Source organism: Erinaceus europaeus, chromosome 12 (assembly GCF_950295315.1).
Source record: "Erinaceus europaeus chromosome 12, mEriEur2.1, whole genome shotgun sequence".
Classification (NCBI taxonomy): Eukaryota; Metazoa; Chordata; class Mammalia; order Eulipotyphla; family Erinaceidae; genus Erinaceus; species Erinaceus europaeus.
The window spans coordinates 39,314,129-39,332,350 of record NC_080173.1 but is presented as its reverse complement, the minus strand read 5'-3'; the positions used below and the strand labels follow the sequence as shown (position 1 = coordinate 39,332,350).

The 18,222-nt window shown below is 51.0% G+C and overlaps 1 protein-coding gene across 5 annotated transcripts; it reads right to left on the bottom strand.

Annotated features, from left to right (window-relative positions):
• Positions 1-570: 570 nt before the first annotated feature.
• SLC47A2 (solute carrier family 47 member 2) lies at positions 571-14,134 on the bottom strand. Of its 5 annotated transcripts, none has more exons than XM_007526173.3 (17): positions 13,959-14,132; positions 12,977-13,078; positions 12,725-12,793; positions 11,920-12,068; positions 10,759-10,801; positions 10,035-10,079; positions 9,802-9,899; positions 9,432-9,529; positions 8,732-8,845; positions 8,254-8,321; positions 6,819-6,927; positions 6,095-6,170; positions 5,670-5,739; positions 4,116-4,248; positions 3,943-4,037; positions 2,599-2,698; positions 571-855 (listed from the first exon to the last, which is right to left on the bottom strand). In XM_007526173.3, exons 1-17 carry the CDS (start codon positions 14,079-14,081, stop codon positions 632-634), a joined length of 1,716 nt encoding a protein of 571 aa, XP_007526235.1. In that variant the 5' UTR covers positions 14,082-14,132; the 3' UTR covers positions 571-631. The 5 variants fall into 5 exon arrangements, with proteins under 5 accessions (XP_007526235.1, XP_016045091.1, XP_060059160.1 ...); XM_016189605.2 differs by having other exon boundaries at positions 6,834-6,927; XM_060203177.1 differs by adding an exon at positions 13,611-13,743 and having other exon boundaries at positions 9,802-10,079; positions 13,959-14,030.
• Positions 14,135-18,222: the final 4,088 nt, after the last annotated feature.

Genomic DNA, 18,222 nt, shown 5'->3' with positions numbered 1-18,222 from the left:
CCCCAGTCCCCAGTCTCCATCTGTAAGGGGGAAGCTTCATGAACAGTGAAGTAGTGTTGCAGGTGTCTCTCCCCTCAATTTTTCTCTCAAGAAAGAAAGAAAGAAAAAGCGATCGATAAAAGTTATCAGAGTCTGTGATAGGTGGAAATGGTGAGGAGAATCTGGACAGCCACTCTGCGTGTCTGCAGGGATAGCCAGGGGACTGTGACCACTGGGTCCCCTTTGCCCAACTTCACAGAAATGAACAGATCCAGATAAAACAGAAACATGATTTTTTAACAGCTTTTATTTTTTGTCATTTAATTTTGATTTGGAAATAATTTGAACTTTGGCATTGAATAATGTTGGTTATGACATAACCCTGGCTCTTCTAGTTGACTAAGATCTCCTACAGAGTATCCCAGGCCAGGTAGGAAAATGCCACTTTTGCCAGGACACAATTATCTGAGCGACTCAGGTTCCTGTTGCCACAGGATGGACCAACTTGAAGGTCTTTTTTTCAGGAGTGTTCTGAAGTGTCCACCTGCACAGTGTGTGTGTGTGTGTGTGTGTGTGTGTGTGTGTGTGTGTGTGTGTGAGAGAGAGAGACAGACAGACAGACAGACAGACAGAGATGGGCACAACCACTCTGCTAGTACCTACTGGTCAGGACCCTGATGAGCACCCCTGCTGTCAGTGTGGCTGAGGCTGCCCCCAGGGCAGCCCCCCGACGGATGGCCAGCTGTTTTGCTGACAGTCTGCTGCTAGCAGGAGCTTCAAGTGCATGGGCTGCTTCTGGAGTCCCAAGGAGGTCAAGGTGGCTCTCAGGCCTTGAGTACATTGTCAGAGTAATTCCAGGGGAGCTGCCTGTAGCCACTGCAGAAGAAAATGGAAGCAGATTCAGCAGCTCAAGTGGGAGAAGAGCTTTGACCTGGGAATCAGGAAGCCTAGAATAAGCTACAATTGATACACAGAACATCTGTTTGACTCACCTCTCTGCCTTAGACTAGAAGCTGGGGAGGCAGTATGGTGGTTATGCAAAAAGACTCATGCCTGAGGCTCAAAGTCCCAAGTTCAATCCCCAGTACTACCATAAGCCAGAGATAAGAAGTGCTCTGGTTAAAAAATAAAGCGAAATTGCTTGGATAGGTGGACTGGGTGGTGGCACACTGGCTAGAGCTAACACGTTATCATACTATGCACACAGCTTCAAGCCCCTGATCCTCACCTGCAGAAGAAGTTTCATGAGCACTGAAGCAGTGCTCAAGGTATCTCTTTCTTTCTCCCTTTATTGATTGCTTCCTTCCCTTTCAACTTACCCCACTAGGGAAAGATAGAGACAGGCTGGGAGTATGGCTTAACCTGTCAACACCCATGTCCAGCGGAGAAACAATGACAGAAGCCAGACCTCCCACCTTCTGCACCCCATAATGATCTTTGGTCAATACTAGAGCGATAAAGAATAGAAAAGCTTCCAATGGAGGAGATGGAATGTGAAACTCTGGTGGTGGGAATTGTATGGAATTGTACCCCTCTTATCCTACAGTCTTGTCAATGATTATTAAATCACTAATAAAAAATTTTTAAAAGGGTGAGGAAAATAACCACTGGGAGAGTGTTGGGACTCATCATGTAGGCATCGAGCCCTAGTGATAAACCCTGGTAGCAATAAATTGTTCATACTATAAAAAAACAGCTGCATCATTAACCGTTGGGTCAGAGGCAGGAGTCATCTGGAAAGCATCATAGATTAAACTGGCTGTACCGATAAAATTACCACTATTATCAGATGAGCCTATCCTTGTGATGACTAATGACACATCACTAACTCACATACCACTCCATAGATCACAATGAATGCTTCATCATTCACACCTGACTGACAATTTAAGATGCCAGTTTGTCACTTGGCTTACACAGCCCAGCATGGATGAAGTTTCTAAGCTAAGGTAGAGCTCCAGGCTCTGTATACACCACACACACACACACACACACACACACACACACACACACACACGTGCGCGCGTGCAACTTGGTACCCACCCCACCCCAGAGCAGGACGGAGCTGGGCCTTGAGCTGGGGCCATGGTTTTAGCACAGAGGTTGGCTAGAAAGCAGAACTGGGGTGGAAATGGGGATGGGAAGGTGCCAACCTCTTCATACCAGCAGCTACTGGCCTGGCCAAGACTTGGTACTTGTCTGGGACAGAGCTCAGTGGTGGGAACACACTCTGGAGTGACAGAATCTACTCTAGGCTTCTCTCACCTGATAATGAGGCTTCCTGCCTCACAGGGCTGTGAAGTATATATCCCAGGAGATGGCACAGTGGATAAAGCATTAGACTTTCAAGCATGAGGGACTGAGTTTGATTCTTGGCATCGCATGTGCCAGTGATGTTGTGGTTCTCTCTTGATAATTCATAAAGAAATCTTTTTTAAAAATGACTAGACAATGAAGTACTTGGTGCAGGACCTAATAAGACACAGATATAAATCTGTCTTTCTGATCCCTTAGATCATCATTCCCACAGTGAAAGGGTGGGCCTGCTCTGTCCTGGTCCTGAGGTACTTGGGATGATGTGCTTAGCAGAGGTGCCCAGAACCACTGGGATGCCATTACCTGAGGACACAACAGCTTTCTCTGGGGCAGCTCTAGAGGCTGTGCTGAAGCTGTCTGGGCCCTCGGAGCTCTGCTGAGACATCCCTGTGCGTCTCTGAGCCTGATGGAGAAAGAAAAAGCCTGGCTCTGCCTTCCCATCTGCCATGGGCCTGAGCAGAGCACTCACACACCCACCTGTGTGTGTCCATCTTCTTAGGGGCCTAGATGACCTGGTCCACACACCAAGGCAATAGCCTGCTGGTGGGCCAGTGAAATAGCTCATTTGGATAGTGTACTGCTTTGGCATGCACTCCACCCATGTTCAAGTCTAGCCCCCACCAACTGAAGGAAACTTCTGTTCTATGGTCTCAGTCTCTATCATATATATACATAGTCTCCCTGTAGAGCTTGGGGATCTTGGAGAGAACACCCCCTTTTGTGCCCTGCTTCAGGCTGAGCTGCTGAGGCCTTTTCTGTATCAGAGAAGCAGATGCCAAGAAGGAGCTTCATGGATGGCAGAGTGGTACAAAGGTCTCTCTCCCCCTCTCTTCCTCTCTCCAAAATAATGAGAAAAACAGCCAGAGGAAGCCTTTTGACAATGGCATTGCACATCCATGAGGCCATGGGTTCATTCCCTGATGGAGACAAAAAAAATTTTGTTTTGTTATTTGTTTTTTTAATTGTCACCAGGGTTATTGTTGGGGCTGTGTGTACACTACTAATCCACTGATTCCAGTGGTGATATTTTTCTTTCCTTTTTTTTTTTTTCTATTTTACAGTGAGAGGACAGAGAGAAATTGGGAAAGAGATAGAGATACACCTGCAGACCTGCTCCACCGCTCATGAGTTGTTCCCCTGAAGATGGAGAGCAGGGGCTCAAACCCAGGTCTTAATGCATGGTAATGTGTGTACTCAACCAGGTGTGCCACCACTTCCCACTCCAACCCACCCCACCCCTGTTTTGTTTTTTAAAGAAGAGGACCAGAGCAGACTCAGCTCTGGCATAAGATGATGCTAGGGATTGAACCTGTGGCTTTCCTGAGCTCTAGGCATGAATGTCCTATGCCCTGACAGACTGAGCTGCCTTATTAGTTCATGCAGAGTCCCAGGTTCAAACTAGTTTGAGCTCTTTGCTTCACTCTGGGTTTAGCAGTGGGTGTTGACTAAGGAAGGCGTTAGAGTGTTTTCCTCCACTCCAAAGAAATACTCTAGAGCTTCTTGGCCTGGCACTACCCTAGGCTGAATTACAGCCACAGGCAGACAACCAATGCTAGGGTTCCTCTCCATCTCCCACTTGTGCCACAGACCACACTACAATTTGCTCTTTCTGGATGTTTCAGCTGGGGGAGGGGATGACCTATTCACCTCATCAGCAACCAGCTTCCAGTCCATGCGGGCTGTGTAGACCATGAAGGCAGCTGTGCCCAGGATACCGCAAGCTAGCATGCCCAGCCAAAGGCCTGCAGGAGATAGCAGTGGTGGGGCAGGTGGCCAGGGACCTCACATTGCCCCAGCACTGCCTCCCAGCAGGCACATACCCATGATTCTCATTCTGACCACGAAGGCCAGCACGATACCCAGTGGGAGAGCTACCACATAGTAGGTGAAGGTGTTGACAATAGCTCCGAAGGCCTGCTTCCCTGTCCCTCTCAGGACTCCACTGCAGACACACTGGGGGAGGTGGGGAAGCAAGGGTGGAGTTGTCAAGGGCTAGGCCAAGAGTGCTCCCACACACACTTCCCACTGGGGCCCCATTATATTCTCACCACACTGGGATGGGCATCTTTTTGTTCAATGTTTTTTTAATTTTTTTTAATTATCTTTATTTATTTACTGGATAGAAACAACCAGATCAATAGGGAAGTGGGTGATAGAGAGGGAGAGAGACAGAGAGACACCTGCAACACTGCTTCACCGCTTGCAAAGCTTTCTCCCTACAGGTGGGGATAGGGGGCTTGAACCTGGGTCCTTGCTCATTGTAATGTGTGCTCAAACAGGTGTACCACCACCTGGCCTGGAATGGGCATCTTCATGAGGAGACTGACTCAGGAGGCTGGTTGCTTACTCAGTGAGCAACTGAGTAAGAAATACTCTAGAACCTTCCTTAGCCAGCACCAGTTCAACAAAATAGAGCCTCAGCTAGTTTTACTTATCTGGGGCTTGGTGCTTGCATGACTTCACTATTCCTGCCATTTTTTTTCATAAAGGTGAGAGAGAGATAATGTGAGAGAGAAGATGTGTGAAACCTCCCCCCTGTGTAGGTGGAGACCAGGGTCTTGAACCTAGGTCCTTGAACATGCTAATGTGTGCACTCTATTGGGTAACTCATCATCCAGCCCTGCTGCTGTTTGTTTGCTCAGCTTTTCAGTCTCCTTTTTAATATTTTATTTTAATGATACTGATAGAAATATACAGAAAGACCAGAGAGATACTGAGAGAAATATACAGAAAGACTGCTCAACTCTGGTTAGTGTGGTGCAGGGGATTGAACCTGGGACTTTCAGTGCTTCAGGCATAAAAGTTGTTTTGCATAAACATTTTGCTGCCTTCCCAGTCCCGTTTTTTTTAAACTTTTTTTTAAAAAAGGGTCAGCTGGTGGCACCCCCATAGTCTGCACATGTTAGGCCTAACCCTGTAGGAAGGAGGCTTCATAAGCAGTAAAGCAGTGCTGTAGGTATCTCTACTCCTCTCTATCACCCCTTTCCCTCCTGATTTCTCTCTTTATCTGTCCAATCAAATAAAAATATTTATTTAGGGTTGGCAAGATAGCTCACTTGCAGAGTGCCATGCACTTGACCCAGTTTTGAGTCCAACCCCCATAGTATCAGAGGAAGCTTTGGTGCTGTGATATCTCCCTAACTCTCTACCTCTTTCTAAAAGCATTACTTATTTATGAGAGAGAACCAAGCATCACTCTGATGTATATAATGCCAGGGACTAAGCACAGAGCCTCATGCTTGAGAGTCCAGTATCTTATGCACTGAACCATTTCCCTGGCTGCAGCCTGCCCATTTTCAGCAGAGGACTGCTTAGCTCTGGCTCTTATTGGTGCCGGATATTGAATTTAGGCCCCTTATCTGAACAGTACTCACACAGAGAGCCTCAAAAAGCTGGAAGATGACATAGATCGGCAGGGCCTGGTCCACCAGGGCAACAACTTCCCTGCAGGAGACAAAGGAGAGAACATTTCCTTTGGAATACTGAGACACAACTGTGCTCTCACAGACCCATCATACCCCACCTGGCCTGGGATTTTAGGATTGAACCTGGGACATTCCAAACCTGTCACATCGGCAGAATCCACACTCTTAGCCCCAGGTGTTCAGCTCCCTCCACCCCCCCCCCCATGTGACCAGGCCTCCACAGTTTTGTGCCCACTCCATGCGCATTTCGTCTGTGAACAAGATGGCAACTGGTACATAGAGGACCACACAGAGGGGATAGGTGCAGGGAGAATGAAGCCAGGACTATCCCTGTGTCCCTGGGCCCCAGCTGATGCAGAACTCGGGTCACCTACTCATTATTGGTGAAGATGTGGCCTAGATGGCTTTTCAGGAGGCTCAACAGGACTCCCACAACCAGCGAGGTGCCGACTGAAGGAACAGAGAGGACCACTGGCTTCAGCCCCACCTCCACACCCTCCACTTTCTCCACTCCCTCTACTCTCAGACACCTGTGGCCACAGGACCCTGTACAGAACCTCAGGGAGACTGAGACGGGGATATGTGCCAACACACATTTGGGAAGGGAATTGAACTCAAAGCTTCACACAGGCAATGCACACACAATATACTGCTCAGCTGTTTCCCAGCTCACCCCCATCCCCTCAGTTTAAGGATTGCTTCTTTCCTTCTTTCCTTCCTTCCTTCCTTCTTTCATTCCTTTCATATATATTCATCAGAGCTTCCCTGTGGATTTCCAGATCCCCACCTCCCACCTCCCTGCACAGAAACTCTGCTGGGTGAGACCTGGTGATCTGGGTGCCCACACAGCCCCCAAGGGGACATCAGTGCTGGCTGACATGCTGGCATTGCCTTGCTATGCTTGTAGTCCAGATTCAAGCCTTAGCAGGACCTGGAGGTGCTGTAACAGGAGGAGCTCCTGTGCTGTGGTCTCTTTCTGTCTGAATAAACCTCTAAGAGAGGTGCCATCAAGCCTTGGCCTAGCTCCCCTGTACCCCAAATTCCTCTGTCCAGGCTGAGGCTCCTTATTTCCCATGTCCCCCAGAAGGGTCCACCCACCAGTGCAGAGCACGCCTGAGACGGCTGAACGTTTTGCCTGTGCTGTGTCTGCTGCCCCCAGCGCTGTGCCCACCCGGACGCAGATGGCCATACTGAGTCCCATGGGGATCTGCACCAGGAGAAAAGAGGAGTCAGTGGGGGTCTCTCCTGCCAGTCAGGCTGGTCCTGCATCAGGAAGTGACAGCCCAGCCACAAGGGAGGCAGGGCTGATCTCAAAGAGGTGGTATGAGGAGGCAGCAGCATCCTTAGTGGTTGAAGGCAGGCCTGAGGTTGGGAAGTGGGATGCCCAAACCCTAACTTGGCCAGCTAATCTTGCTCACACCCTTCCATCAAACATTACAGGCTGACCGGCATCACCAGATTCACACGTAGTTGAAAATTCATAAGTAAATGCATTTCTAAGAAGTAAATGTGGCACTAAGTGTAATCAAAATACTCTTTCATATAAGATAAAATAACCAGGAGCTAGTGAAATATCTCACTTGGATAGTGCATTGCTTTGCCGTGTGTGTGATCTAGGTTTGAGCCCGGCTCCCACCACATTGGAGCAAGTTTCCATGCTGCAGTCTCTTTTGCTCTCTGTCTCTCACTGTCTCTGTCTAAAAAAGGAAAAAAATTAGAAGAAACCATTTGTGAAAAATAAGCATTATCTTATATATTGGTTTTGTAAATGTTTTTTGTGACTCAGATGAATTTCCCCAGAGGCTGGCAAACATATCCAAAAGTGATAAGGGACTGTTCACATGTGTGAATGGAGGAAAGTACTTCAGGGACAGTGGAGGGAAGGTGTGTATCCCCTAGAGGATACTGTCACCCAGAGCTTCCCAAGAGGAGTGTGCGGGAAGCTGCAAACACCTCCTTATGATGTGGCATTTTCCCATTTTAAAATAGTGCCAATTGGTGGCTTGGGAAGTGGCATAGTGAATAAGCATTAGACTCTCAAGCATGAAGTTCTGAGTTTGACCCCCAGCATCACATGTGTCCAAGTGATACTCTATTTTCTTCCTCTCCTCTCATTAATAAATAAATCTTTAGGGACTAGGTGGTGGCGCACCTGGTTGGGCACACATGTTACAGTGAGCAGGGACCCAAGTTAGAACCTCCAGTCCCCACCTGCAGGGGAAAGCTTGACTAGTGGTGAAACAGGGCTGCAGGTATCTCTCTCCCTATCACCCCCTTCCCTCTCAATTTCTGGCTGTCTCAGACTGAAAATAAATAAAGATAATAAAAAATTAAAAATAAATCCTTAAAATAAAATGATGCCAATTGATTTAATTTTTTTTATTCTAGTATCCTGAGGGTTCAGAAGGATTTTCAGTGGAGGGGGTATGGGCTGGCCAGGTCTGAATATGATGAGCAGGGTAAGGGACAGAGATAGTCACTAAGGGATAGCCTATCCCTTGGCCCATGCCAACCCCAGCTGTGGAGAACTCACCATGTAGATGACCGTGGACACTTCATAAATGATGGCCTGGGCTGAGAGGTCCAGCACACTGAGCAGGCCTGAGGAGGGGCACTCATCAGTGCATACTACCCAGCTCCCAAGTCCTGGGTTGACAATGCCCCTTGACTCTTGATATGGATTCACAACCCCAAGCTGCTACTGCTTAGTCCCCAGCCTTCCAGAAAATTCCTGCCAGTGAGCTGTGGCCCTGTCTGGTATGCTCCTGGCAAGCTCCTAGGGCTCTGATCATGAAGAGGGGTGAAGGAGAGTAGGAGCAGGGGGCCAGCCTTGCCACAGTGAGGCCCAAATGACCACATATCACTGTTCTCAGGGCTCAGTGCTAGCCCCTGCATCTGCATCTGGGGGCCCACACCCTGGTGAGGGGATGCCTGAACAGACTGAACCCCACCCCAGGGAGGCAGGTATGTCTGCACTGAGGTCCTTTCCCCCACCACACATAGGTACGCACCCATGAGGAAGCTGCCGATCTCGTAGGCCCACCACTCCACACACATCATGAGCATGCTGGGCACAGCCAGGGAGAAGAAGGGGCCCCAGTCCTGTAGGCACTGCCTGGACCAGCCTAGGAGAGAAGCTGCGGGCTGGGAGCTCAGCCTGAACACCCCCACCCATCCCTGGGTCCCCTGACTGCTGGGTGCTAGGCCTGTCAACTGAGGGATGGAGTCTGATGCAGGGATGAGCACTGGCTCAGCTGCCCAGCCCCAAGAGGAGGTAGGAGTCCTGTTCTCAGCCCCCAAGGGTTGGAGGAGGCTGCCCTGTCTTCTCTGGCCTTCCTTTCCCAGGGGTCTGTGGAGAGATGGTGTGGGGTCAGTGCAGAGGCAGAGGTGGGGCCACACAGGCTCTCCTCACCCCACCTGAGGCCCCAGGCTCTGGGAACTGATCCTGAAATGACTGGGCAAGGGGGTTATTATCTGCAGAGTCAACTCTACGGCTGGAGCCCAAGGTCTGGGCTCCAATAGCCATGCCAGGGAGGCTCTGCCAAAGATTGACTCAAGACTGGGACAGAACTGACCCTCTCCCTATCTCCCTGCGAGATGGAAATCCTGGGACTCCTGGTTGGAAATAATAAGAGCCTTGGGGACGGGGGCCCTGAAGGGACACAGAGGCAGACTCAGTCCCCATGGGCGTGGTGAGGGGCATCTCCCTACCCGCCCATGTCTCCAGGTGCAGCTTCTTCAGCACAATATGAAGGAGAAGGAAGACTGTTTGCATGAACTGGGCCAAGGTGTTGGCATATGCAGAGCCCCTGGGGAGGACAAAGTGCAGGGATGGGGCTCAGTGATACCCCAGAAACTGTCATGGGTTGAGGGGAGGCTGGCATGCTGGGAGCACAACCTGTCCTGGAGGTCACCCTGCCAGGTCCCCAGGCTCACCTCCCCTAGGAAGAGAGGCTTCCTTACCTATTTGGAAGAATGCCCCTAAACTCCTCAGACACCTCTTGACACCTTGTTCTGCATGATCCCCCACCAGGAGCTCCTCCACCCTGCAGTCCCCTGCCATCCCCTTACCCCAGCTCACCTGACCCCCAGGCTCAGTACAGAGACCAGGATGTAGTTGGCCAGGCCATTCACACAGTTGCCCACAAGGCTGCTAAGGACCTGCGGCCAGATGATACCCTGCATGCAAGGAGACCTGGCCTGGCTCAGGGGCAGGCAGGATCCCACAAGCCTGGGGCCAGAAAGAGGTAGAGCCTGGTGGCAGGTGCACAGGTTGACCAGGTGCACAGACAGAGCTACCCCTAGAAGCCCTACCTGATTTTGCAGATATTTTGCCAGCAAGCCATAAAGAAAGATGACCTGTGCAAACACACATGCAAATAAACCACAGTGAAAGCACCCACAATCCAACAAAATAAACCCCCACCCCATATCAGCAGATATCCCCTGGATACATGAGTTTGGGGTGATCACTTCCCCAAAGTGTATCTCGGGTCCTGCCAGTGGGCAGGGGGAATCACCCACCTGCCCCACCTTTGTTCTTCTCTCTTTCTCTCTCTCTCTCTCTCACTCTCTTCAAGAGAGCACAGTGGTTATTGCAGAGCTAGACATTTATGTTTACATACTGACCCCGCCTGTCTCTGCTGAACTGTGGGATCCTGGGCACTGTTCTTACATTCTCTGTGCCTCGATTTCCTCCTCTATCTTGGGGCTCAAAGGATTTATGTGTATTTGATAATGCATGCACATGCTTACTGGAGACTTAACATTTGAGTATACAAATATGCCCGCACATAATGTTGCAGAGTATTTACAAAAATTTGTGTGACCGGGCATTGGACCCCAGACATGGCTGCTCAGAGGAGGCCAGGCTGCTGGGCTAGGCAGTTCAGTGATGGGTTGGCTGTCCTGCAGCCTCCGCCACCCTCCCCCCCCCAAGCACCGGGGAAGAAAGTGAGGTGAGGGGTGAGGGGTAAGGGGTAAGAGACTAGGGGTGAGGGGTGAGGTCACTCACTCAGCCTGGCTGCAGGGCACTCACCGGTAGTGCAGGGATGAAGACCAGCACATACTCCTGGCTCAACCTGCAAGACACCAGGTGTTCAAAGTGGCAGTTGTTCTAGGGGCTGTGACCCTCAGAGCCATGTGTTTGGGGAGCTCTCAAGGACCCAGCATCTCAACAAAGACCCCAGAAACCTGGACCCAGGACTGACCAGACAATGGGGTCAAGGTAAGGTAGCAACCAGAGGATCTTCAGGAGCTCTCCCTGCCTTCACAGTAGGAATGTTGCTCAGGGCTTGTGAGAGAATAGAAGGACTGTATCTGGGGCTGGCAAATAGCTCACTTAGCACATTGTTTTGCCATGTTCACCACCCAGGTTCAAGCCCAGCCCCCACTGTACAGCCCCCACTGTAGGAACCTTTGGTGTTGTGGTTTCTCTCTCCCTCTCTTTCTCTGCCTTTCTGTCTCTTATCTTAAAAAAAAAAAAAAAAAAAACCTCTATCTTATTAATAAATGATGAAACTGAAGCTCCGAGAAGGCAGCATGATAGGTTGGATTCTCCAGCATGAGGTTTTGAGTTTAAATCCCAGCACCCCATTGTGAAAGAGTAATTCTCTCACTCTTTATTATTTATTAGATAGAGACAGAGAGAACTGAGATATGAGGGGGGAGACAGACAGGGAGAGAAACAGTGAGACACCTGTAGCACTGCTTCACCACTTGTGAAGCTTTCCCCTTGCAGGTGGGGACCAGGGCCTTGAACCTGTGTCCTTGCACACTGTAATATGTGTGTGTAACCAGGTGTGCCAACATCTGGCCCCTCTATCTCTACCTCTGCCTATCTGCTTCTCCCTAAAATAATAAAAATAAAACAAAATTTGAAAAATAACCAAACTATCCCAATGAAAGGACATTTCTTTACATTTAATTTAAAAACTGTGCAATTGTATCAGGTTCAGTCTTATCTTTTGCAACACTTTATTTTTCCAAAAGCTTCTGTGAAGTTCCACCCTTTCTCTGGCTGGAATACAAAACAAAACAAGTGTTTGTTTGCCCCCTGCTGCTCATAGCTGGGGCAGCACACTGTGCAAGAGAATCCCCATAGCAAAGTCTGGCATAGTTGTCCTGCCAGCCCAGAGAAGCAGAGGGCCTGGAGCAAGGGGTCGTCTAGGGGCACCTTCCCAGCAGCTAAGCAGTATACCTGGACACATCAGGGTCCTGCTGGAAGAGCAGCAGGATATGCTGGGTGTTGAGGAAGAGCGCCCAGCAGGGAAAACAGCAGAGCATTAGCACCAGGACTCCGCGCTGCAGGATCACGCCCACGTGCTTCTTGTTGGGGCTGCCGAAGCTCTGCAGGACAGCCAACCCATCACTGAACTGCCTAGCCCAGCAGCCTGGCCTCCTCTGAGCAGCCATGTCTGGGGCCTAATGCCCGGCCACACAAACACAGAATCTCTGCCATCTACTCTGCCCAGCCCGGATCCCCAGGTCTCCAAAACATCTAGCAAGGAAGGTGTGCTCCCAGCCCAGCTGAGACCAGCCTTAGTTTGCTAAGTCACCCTGCTAGCACCTAGCATTCAGGACCAGTCTATCAGGAAATGGGCTGTGGGGCCTGAGGCTAGGTGGGTCCTGTCTTTGCTTTCTTTTTTTCTAGATAGTGAGAGACAGAGAGATAATGAAGGAAGGAGAGACAGAGAAAGATTGCAGCACTACAGCATAAAGCTCCCCTCCTGCAGGTGGAGACCAGGGACTTGAATCCTCATGGTAACACCACCTGACCCCACACACACATATACACACACACACATAAACACTTCCATGTGTGCGTTTGACACCGCAAGTGGGAGTTGAACAGTCTGAGTCCTTGGGGTTGGAGGACCCAGCTGCTCCTGAACCCTGTTTGACAAACCACTACAACCACTGAAGGACCTTGGTGGGGAACCCCCAGCCCCTGCCACTTCTGCACCATCTGAGGTTTAGCTCTGTCCCAGCCCTGTTCCACCTACCTGGGACATCAAGGTGTCACAGGCTGATGACAAGCCAGACCCCACGGAAACTCCACAGACATTGACAAACTGTAGTCAGGCCCAGGAGAGAGCACAAAGTTTGTCATCAGCCCTGGTGTACAACTGAAGCAGAGTTCCCTTCTGTCCAGTCCCTGTGGTCTGGGTTTCCCATCTGTACCCACATCCCCAGGAGGGGCCCAGGGAAAAAGCCAAGAGAAAAAAGTTCCTAGTGCAGCCCCAAAGGGCACTCACAGCTACAGAGAGGGTCACAGATGCCAGTTCCACTGTCCCCAGGTGTCCACAGAACACTGAGCTCACCACATAGATCATGAAGTTCAGCACCTGGAACAGGAACTAGACAGAAGCAGCTGGGGTCAGAGGCTCCATTTAGCCCTGCTTAGTCACCCACCAGTGGCTGCCCCACAGCTCCCTGGCATTCTCAGCCTGGCTCCCAACAGTCAGGCCTCCCCTAGTCCTATGAGGACTTGCCCCAGTGCCCCTCAGAAAGACTGCAGCCTCTGGCTAGCTGCCTACATCGAAGAATCAGGCCCTGGAAGCTGGCACAGTCAATGGAGACGTGGATTCTGTTCCCCACCTGCCTGCAAAATTTCTAAAACCATGGGGTCCTGTGTCTGAGCCTGAGAGTGGGGGGAGGGCAGGGTGGGAGGACATTTGAAGAAACCCATGAGAAGCAACCCATGCAGAACCTGGAAGATGGAGAGCTTAACTTAGCAAACCTTTGGGGGTGTGAAGCTCCCTCTCTGCAGATGGGGACTGGGGACTCAAATCCAAGTCCTCACATCTGGTAATGAGTCAGCTCTACTAGGTAAGCCCAGGTGTTCATGTGAGACTTTTATAGAAAGGACAGACATGGACTGAAATGTACCTGGAGTTATTTTCCTTTGGAAATGAAATAGGCAATGAGTTCCTGTTGCCAGCTAATGCCTGTCCTTCAAACCATGCAGCTTAGGTGCGTCTCAGTTCTGTCTCTGTGCCTTGCACCCTGCCTTCCCTGGATTCTGGAGAAGATTCCACCCTTCTGAGGGCTGGGAGAGGGCACTTGGGGGCCAGACTTCGCCTGTCACCATCTAGGATTAGCCCTCTTCCTGTCAGTACTCTAGGCGGGGCCCCAGGCCAGCCCCTCAGCCATTTTGGCCACAGATGTGTCCTGTGTCTCACCTGGACATAACCGCAGCTGCACCTCCTCCACCCCCACCCTGCCCCACCTTCTTACCAAGGGCCCAGAAAGGACCAAGAGTGACCATGCCTCCTCCTTGAAGCCTACGGGAACCAGCCTTTTCAGGGCAGGACAGTGGCCCACTTGGTCCCAGGGGACCCTGTCTTGGTGCCCCTCCATCCGGCACCAGCCACCTACAGCCTGTGCATTGGAGCATTCCCTCCTGAGTCCCCTGCAGCCTGGCTAATGAGTAAGGAAGGGAGGAAGGCCTGCCTCCTGGGCACCGTGGGGCTGGCCCAGGAGCAGACAGCACCCAGAGCGTTGAAGGCCACCCAGGTTACTCAGGTTGATGCCCAAAGGCCGTGATGTCTACAGTCATAGCTGACAAGAAGGGGATTCAGAAAAACAGGTGCAGAGCCCTGCTGAATGAGGGTACCTGGGAGAGGCTCCAGGGCCAGTGAGCAGAGCCAGGATGCCTCCTCATCCCTCTCTCCCCCCACCCCAGCCCATTTGACAGCTTCCTATAGAGCTGGAGGGAACCCTCCTTGGGTCAGCATCCCTCTGCTTTGCCCAGTGAAGCTGCTAGAAAAAGCCCCTAGGGCCTGACTGCTCCTCTTTCCCTCCTTATCATAGACACCACCTGCATAGGCCAATCTTTTTTGTTTTTTAAGAATTTATTTTTTGTTTTTTAATTTATATTTTATTGTATTGGATAGAGACAGAGAGAAATTGAGAGGGGAGGGAGAGATAAGAAGACAGCTGCAGCCCTGCTTTACCACTTGTGAAGCTTCCTCCCTGTAGGTGGAGACCAGGGGCTTGAACCTGGGTCCTTGCACTCTGTAATGTATGTGCTTAACCAGGTGCGCCACCGCCTGTCCTCCAAAGGCTGATCTTTCTCCTCTGCTAGCCCCCACCCCATAGCTGTCAGCCATGGGCTGGGCAGGGTGATGGGAGGGGCACCCAGAAAGCCCATGGAGGACAAGTTCAGGTCCAGGGATGGATTTTTCCAGATTTATTTGTATCAACATTAGAGAAAGTGAGGATGAGGCAAAGCATCATTCTAATACATGTGGTGCTGGGGATCCAACTTGGGACCTCATGCTTCAAGTCTGTCACTCTTCCTGCTACACATCCTCCTGGGCCACCAAGGTCAGTTTGAAGGAGGGAGACCCTCACTTCAGCTCCACTATGGAAGGCAGTGGGTGCAGAGCTCTGCAGCAGGCACCCACAAAGGGTGCTGACTAGGCTCAGGATCTGAGCCTTCTGGTCAGGGCAACTCTTTTTGGGGGCAGCACCTGGTTGGAAGCTGCCCCAGCTGTCTGTCCCCTGCAGGCCTGGCCTCCAGAACCCAGGCCTCCACGTTCCCCTCCCCCTCAATGCTCATGGCCAAGGAACTACACTGGCTTATTCTCTGCTTCCACCTAGTGTGGTAGTGGACTGGCACGCTCAGCAGCCCCAACACAGGTGGCACATTCAGCCTGCCAAGGGCCCAGTGCCTGAGGGAGGGCAGGGGCTGCAGACAGGATGAGCACTGTCCAGGGAGCAGGGGGAATTTGAGTGTCTGCAGCTCTGTTGCCCTCCAGAGGGTCATCTGCACCTCAGTGGTCTTGGGCTCTTCATCCTGGAAGCTTTCAGTGCCATGGGCATGCCTCCTCTGCTATAGGAAAGCCAGTCTAGTGACCAAAGATGCCTCTTCCTGATCAGGTGAAAACTTGTTCCCAAGTCCCTTCCTCCTGGCTCTGATCTACATCTCTCTTCATTGTGCCAATGATATCTGTGTCATAGCTTTTTCCCCAAAGCATGATTAAAGATGGCCTCTAAGGCTGGAGAGATAGCTCACTGGGTAGGACACATGCGTTGCCATGCTGTTTGTCCATGTTTGAACACCAGCACCACATGGGAGATGCTATGGCATTGGGGTGGAGTCCTGGTGCTGTGCTCTCTCTCCCTCTCTCCCTATCTGTATCTGAATGAAAAAGCTGACCCAGGAGCAGTGAAATTGCACATGTGTGAAACTCCATCTCTGTAAAAAGAATATAAATAAAAGAAGGTAAGAAGGAAAGAAGGAAGAATGGTGTTGCCTGGACATTCTGCTCTAATCGTTATTATCACTGCAGAGCAGATGACCCCACAGCACAGTGTCTTGGAGACCATCGTGGCCTGGATGGTGACTCTGGGGTGGCCTGGGCACGCCTAGTGGTGGCTCTGCTCCCAGTCTGCAGTCACAGGGGTACATCTGGCAGCCAGGAAACTGAGATGCTTCACCACATGAATTCCACCTGGAAGGAACATTCTGGAAGCACCAATGAAAACTGCCCACACATAGAATGCTAAAGCTCCAGGGTCATAATGCCTGGCTCTGTGGCTGCCAGCTGCTTGCAGCCTGGCCCACACCTTCCAGTCGGCAAGGATACATGTCACATTGTTCCCTTGCCCCATTTCTTCCTCCCCTTTTCATCCCCCCTACCCTCCACCCCTTGTCCCCACCCCCACACCCCCACACAGCAGTTTCTTGTTCCTTGGGCTAAGCGAATGTAGAGTGGATAGAGGTTCCTTTCTGAGGCCTGCTCAGAACCTTCCTAAGGAAGGAGACCTAGATGACACAGGCCTGGGACACAGAGTGAGGACTAGGGGTGGGGTGGGGAGTATGGAGGCTTTGGGGTGTGAGGGTGTGGGCCTGGTGGCATGTGGAGCAGGCAAGAAGCTCAGCAATTCTGGAAAGGGAGCATGTTCAGAACTAGGTCAGAAGTCACACTGTGCTGTGGGGTCATCTGCTCTGCAGTGATAATAACGATTAGAGCAGAATGTCCAGGCAACACCATTCTTCCTTCCTTCCTCTCTTCCTTCTTACCTTCTTTTATTTATTTTCTTTTTACAGAGATGGAGTTTCACACATATGCCCAGGGTGGCCCAGGGTGGCCCAGGGTGGCCCAGGGACCTCAAGGTGCAAGCACAAAGGCACCCCATCAGCTGCCTCCACTTTTAAGTCCTGCAGCTCCTGGGAGGTGAAGTCCCATGGGTGGGGGCTGGTGGTGTGTGGGCCCCACCCCTTGGGTAACTGATTGCCAGCCACCACCACCCCCGCCCCGAACTGGGACCCCAACTCACCCCAGCCTGGTTACACATTGCTGGCCCCTAGCTGTGCACCTGCCCTTTGAGCCACAGAGCCCCAGGGCCAGTATCCCTCTCCCTGGGCCTTACTGCCCAGCCCCGTGACTCCCATGCCACACAGGGCTGCTCCCAGACGGGGGACTCTGGCCTCCTCACCCCTCACCTTCAGGGCAGAGGACAGCTGAGGAGAACAACTGGGGAGCACCATGTTGCCTTCTCCTGCCTATCTCTAGGCCTTCTGCCCAGCACAACTCCCAGCACCCTGCCCTAGATCCCCCTTTCTCTGCTGTACAAACACCATTTTCCAGCATCCCTCAATCTTTCTTGCTTCCCTCCTCCCACCTGAGGTGTCACTGGGACAAAGCCAGCTGGCTAAGCCTCAGCCCCTCTCTGCCCCCTGCTAGGTGCAAGGATCCCTTAACCTCCAAACATGGGGTTCAGGAAAAGTATAGAAGAGTGAAAGTAACATTGGGGGCAACAAGATGATAGCTCACCACGATAGAGCGCCTGCTTTGCCATGGGCACCACCCAGGTTTGTGCCTAGCCCTTGCCACACTGGAGGAAACTTTGGCACTGTGGTGTTTTTCTCTCTGTATCTCTATTTCTGTGTCTCTTTCTAGCTGAAAAGTTGGAGTGGTGAAACCCCAGTGACGATGATGATGATGATGATGATGATGATGATGATAACAATAATACTGATGATTTTATTATTATTATTGTATGAGGGGGGAGGGAGGTGGTGCATCTGGTAAAATGCAAGCATGTCACCACCAGTCTCCAGCTACAGGGCATAAGCTTCACAAGCAGAGAAGCAGTGCTACAGATCTATCTCTCTCTGTCTGTCTCTCTCTGTATCCCCCTCCCCTCTCCATTTTCTCTGTCTCTATCTAAAATAAATAATTTAATTAAATTAAACAAAATATTTAAAAACAATTTTTGTGTTAGCCTTCTCTGCCGACCTTGAGATCTCCTAGTTCCAATCCCTTGGCTTTCTCTGCATTTATCTCCCCAAGATGCCACAGCCACTTTGCTAGGATCTTAAGTGGTGCCAACTACTACCCAAGTATCAGAACCCTCTCTGCCTCATCTCTGTCTGCATTGTGGGACACATTTCCTCACTCACTTGCTTTCTGATTCCCACACACAGCCTGCTCTCACCCATTCAGTCACCTCCTGCAGCTGTCACCTGTAGTCTCCTGGCCCCTGAAGC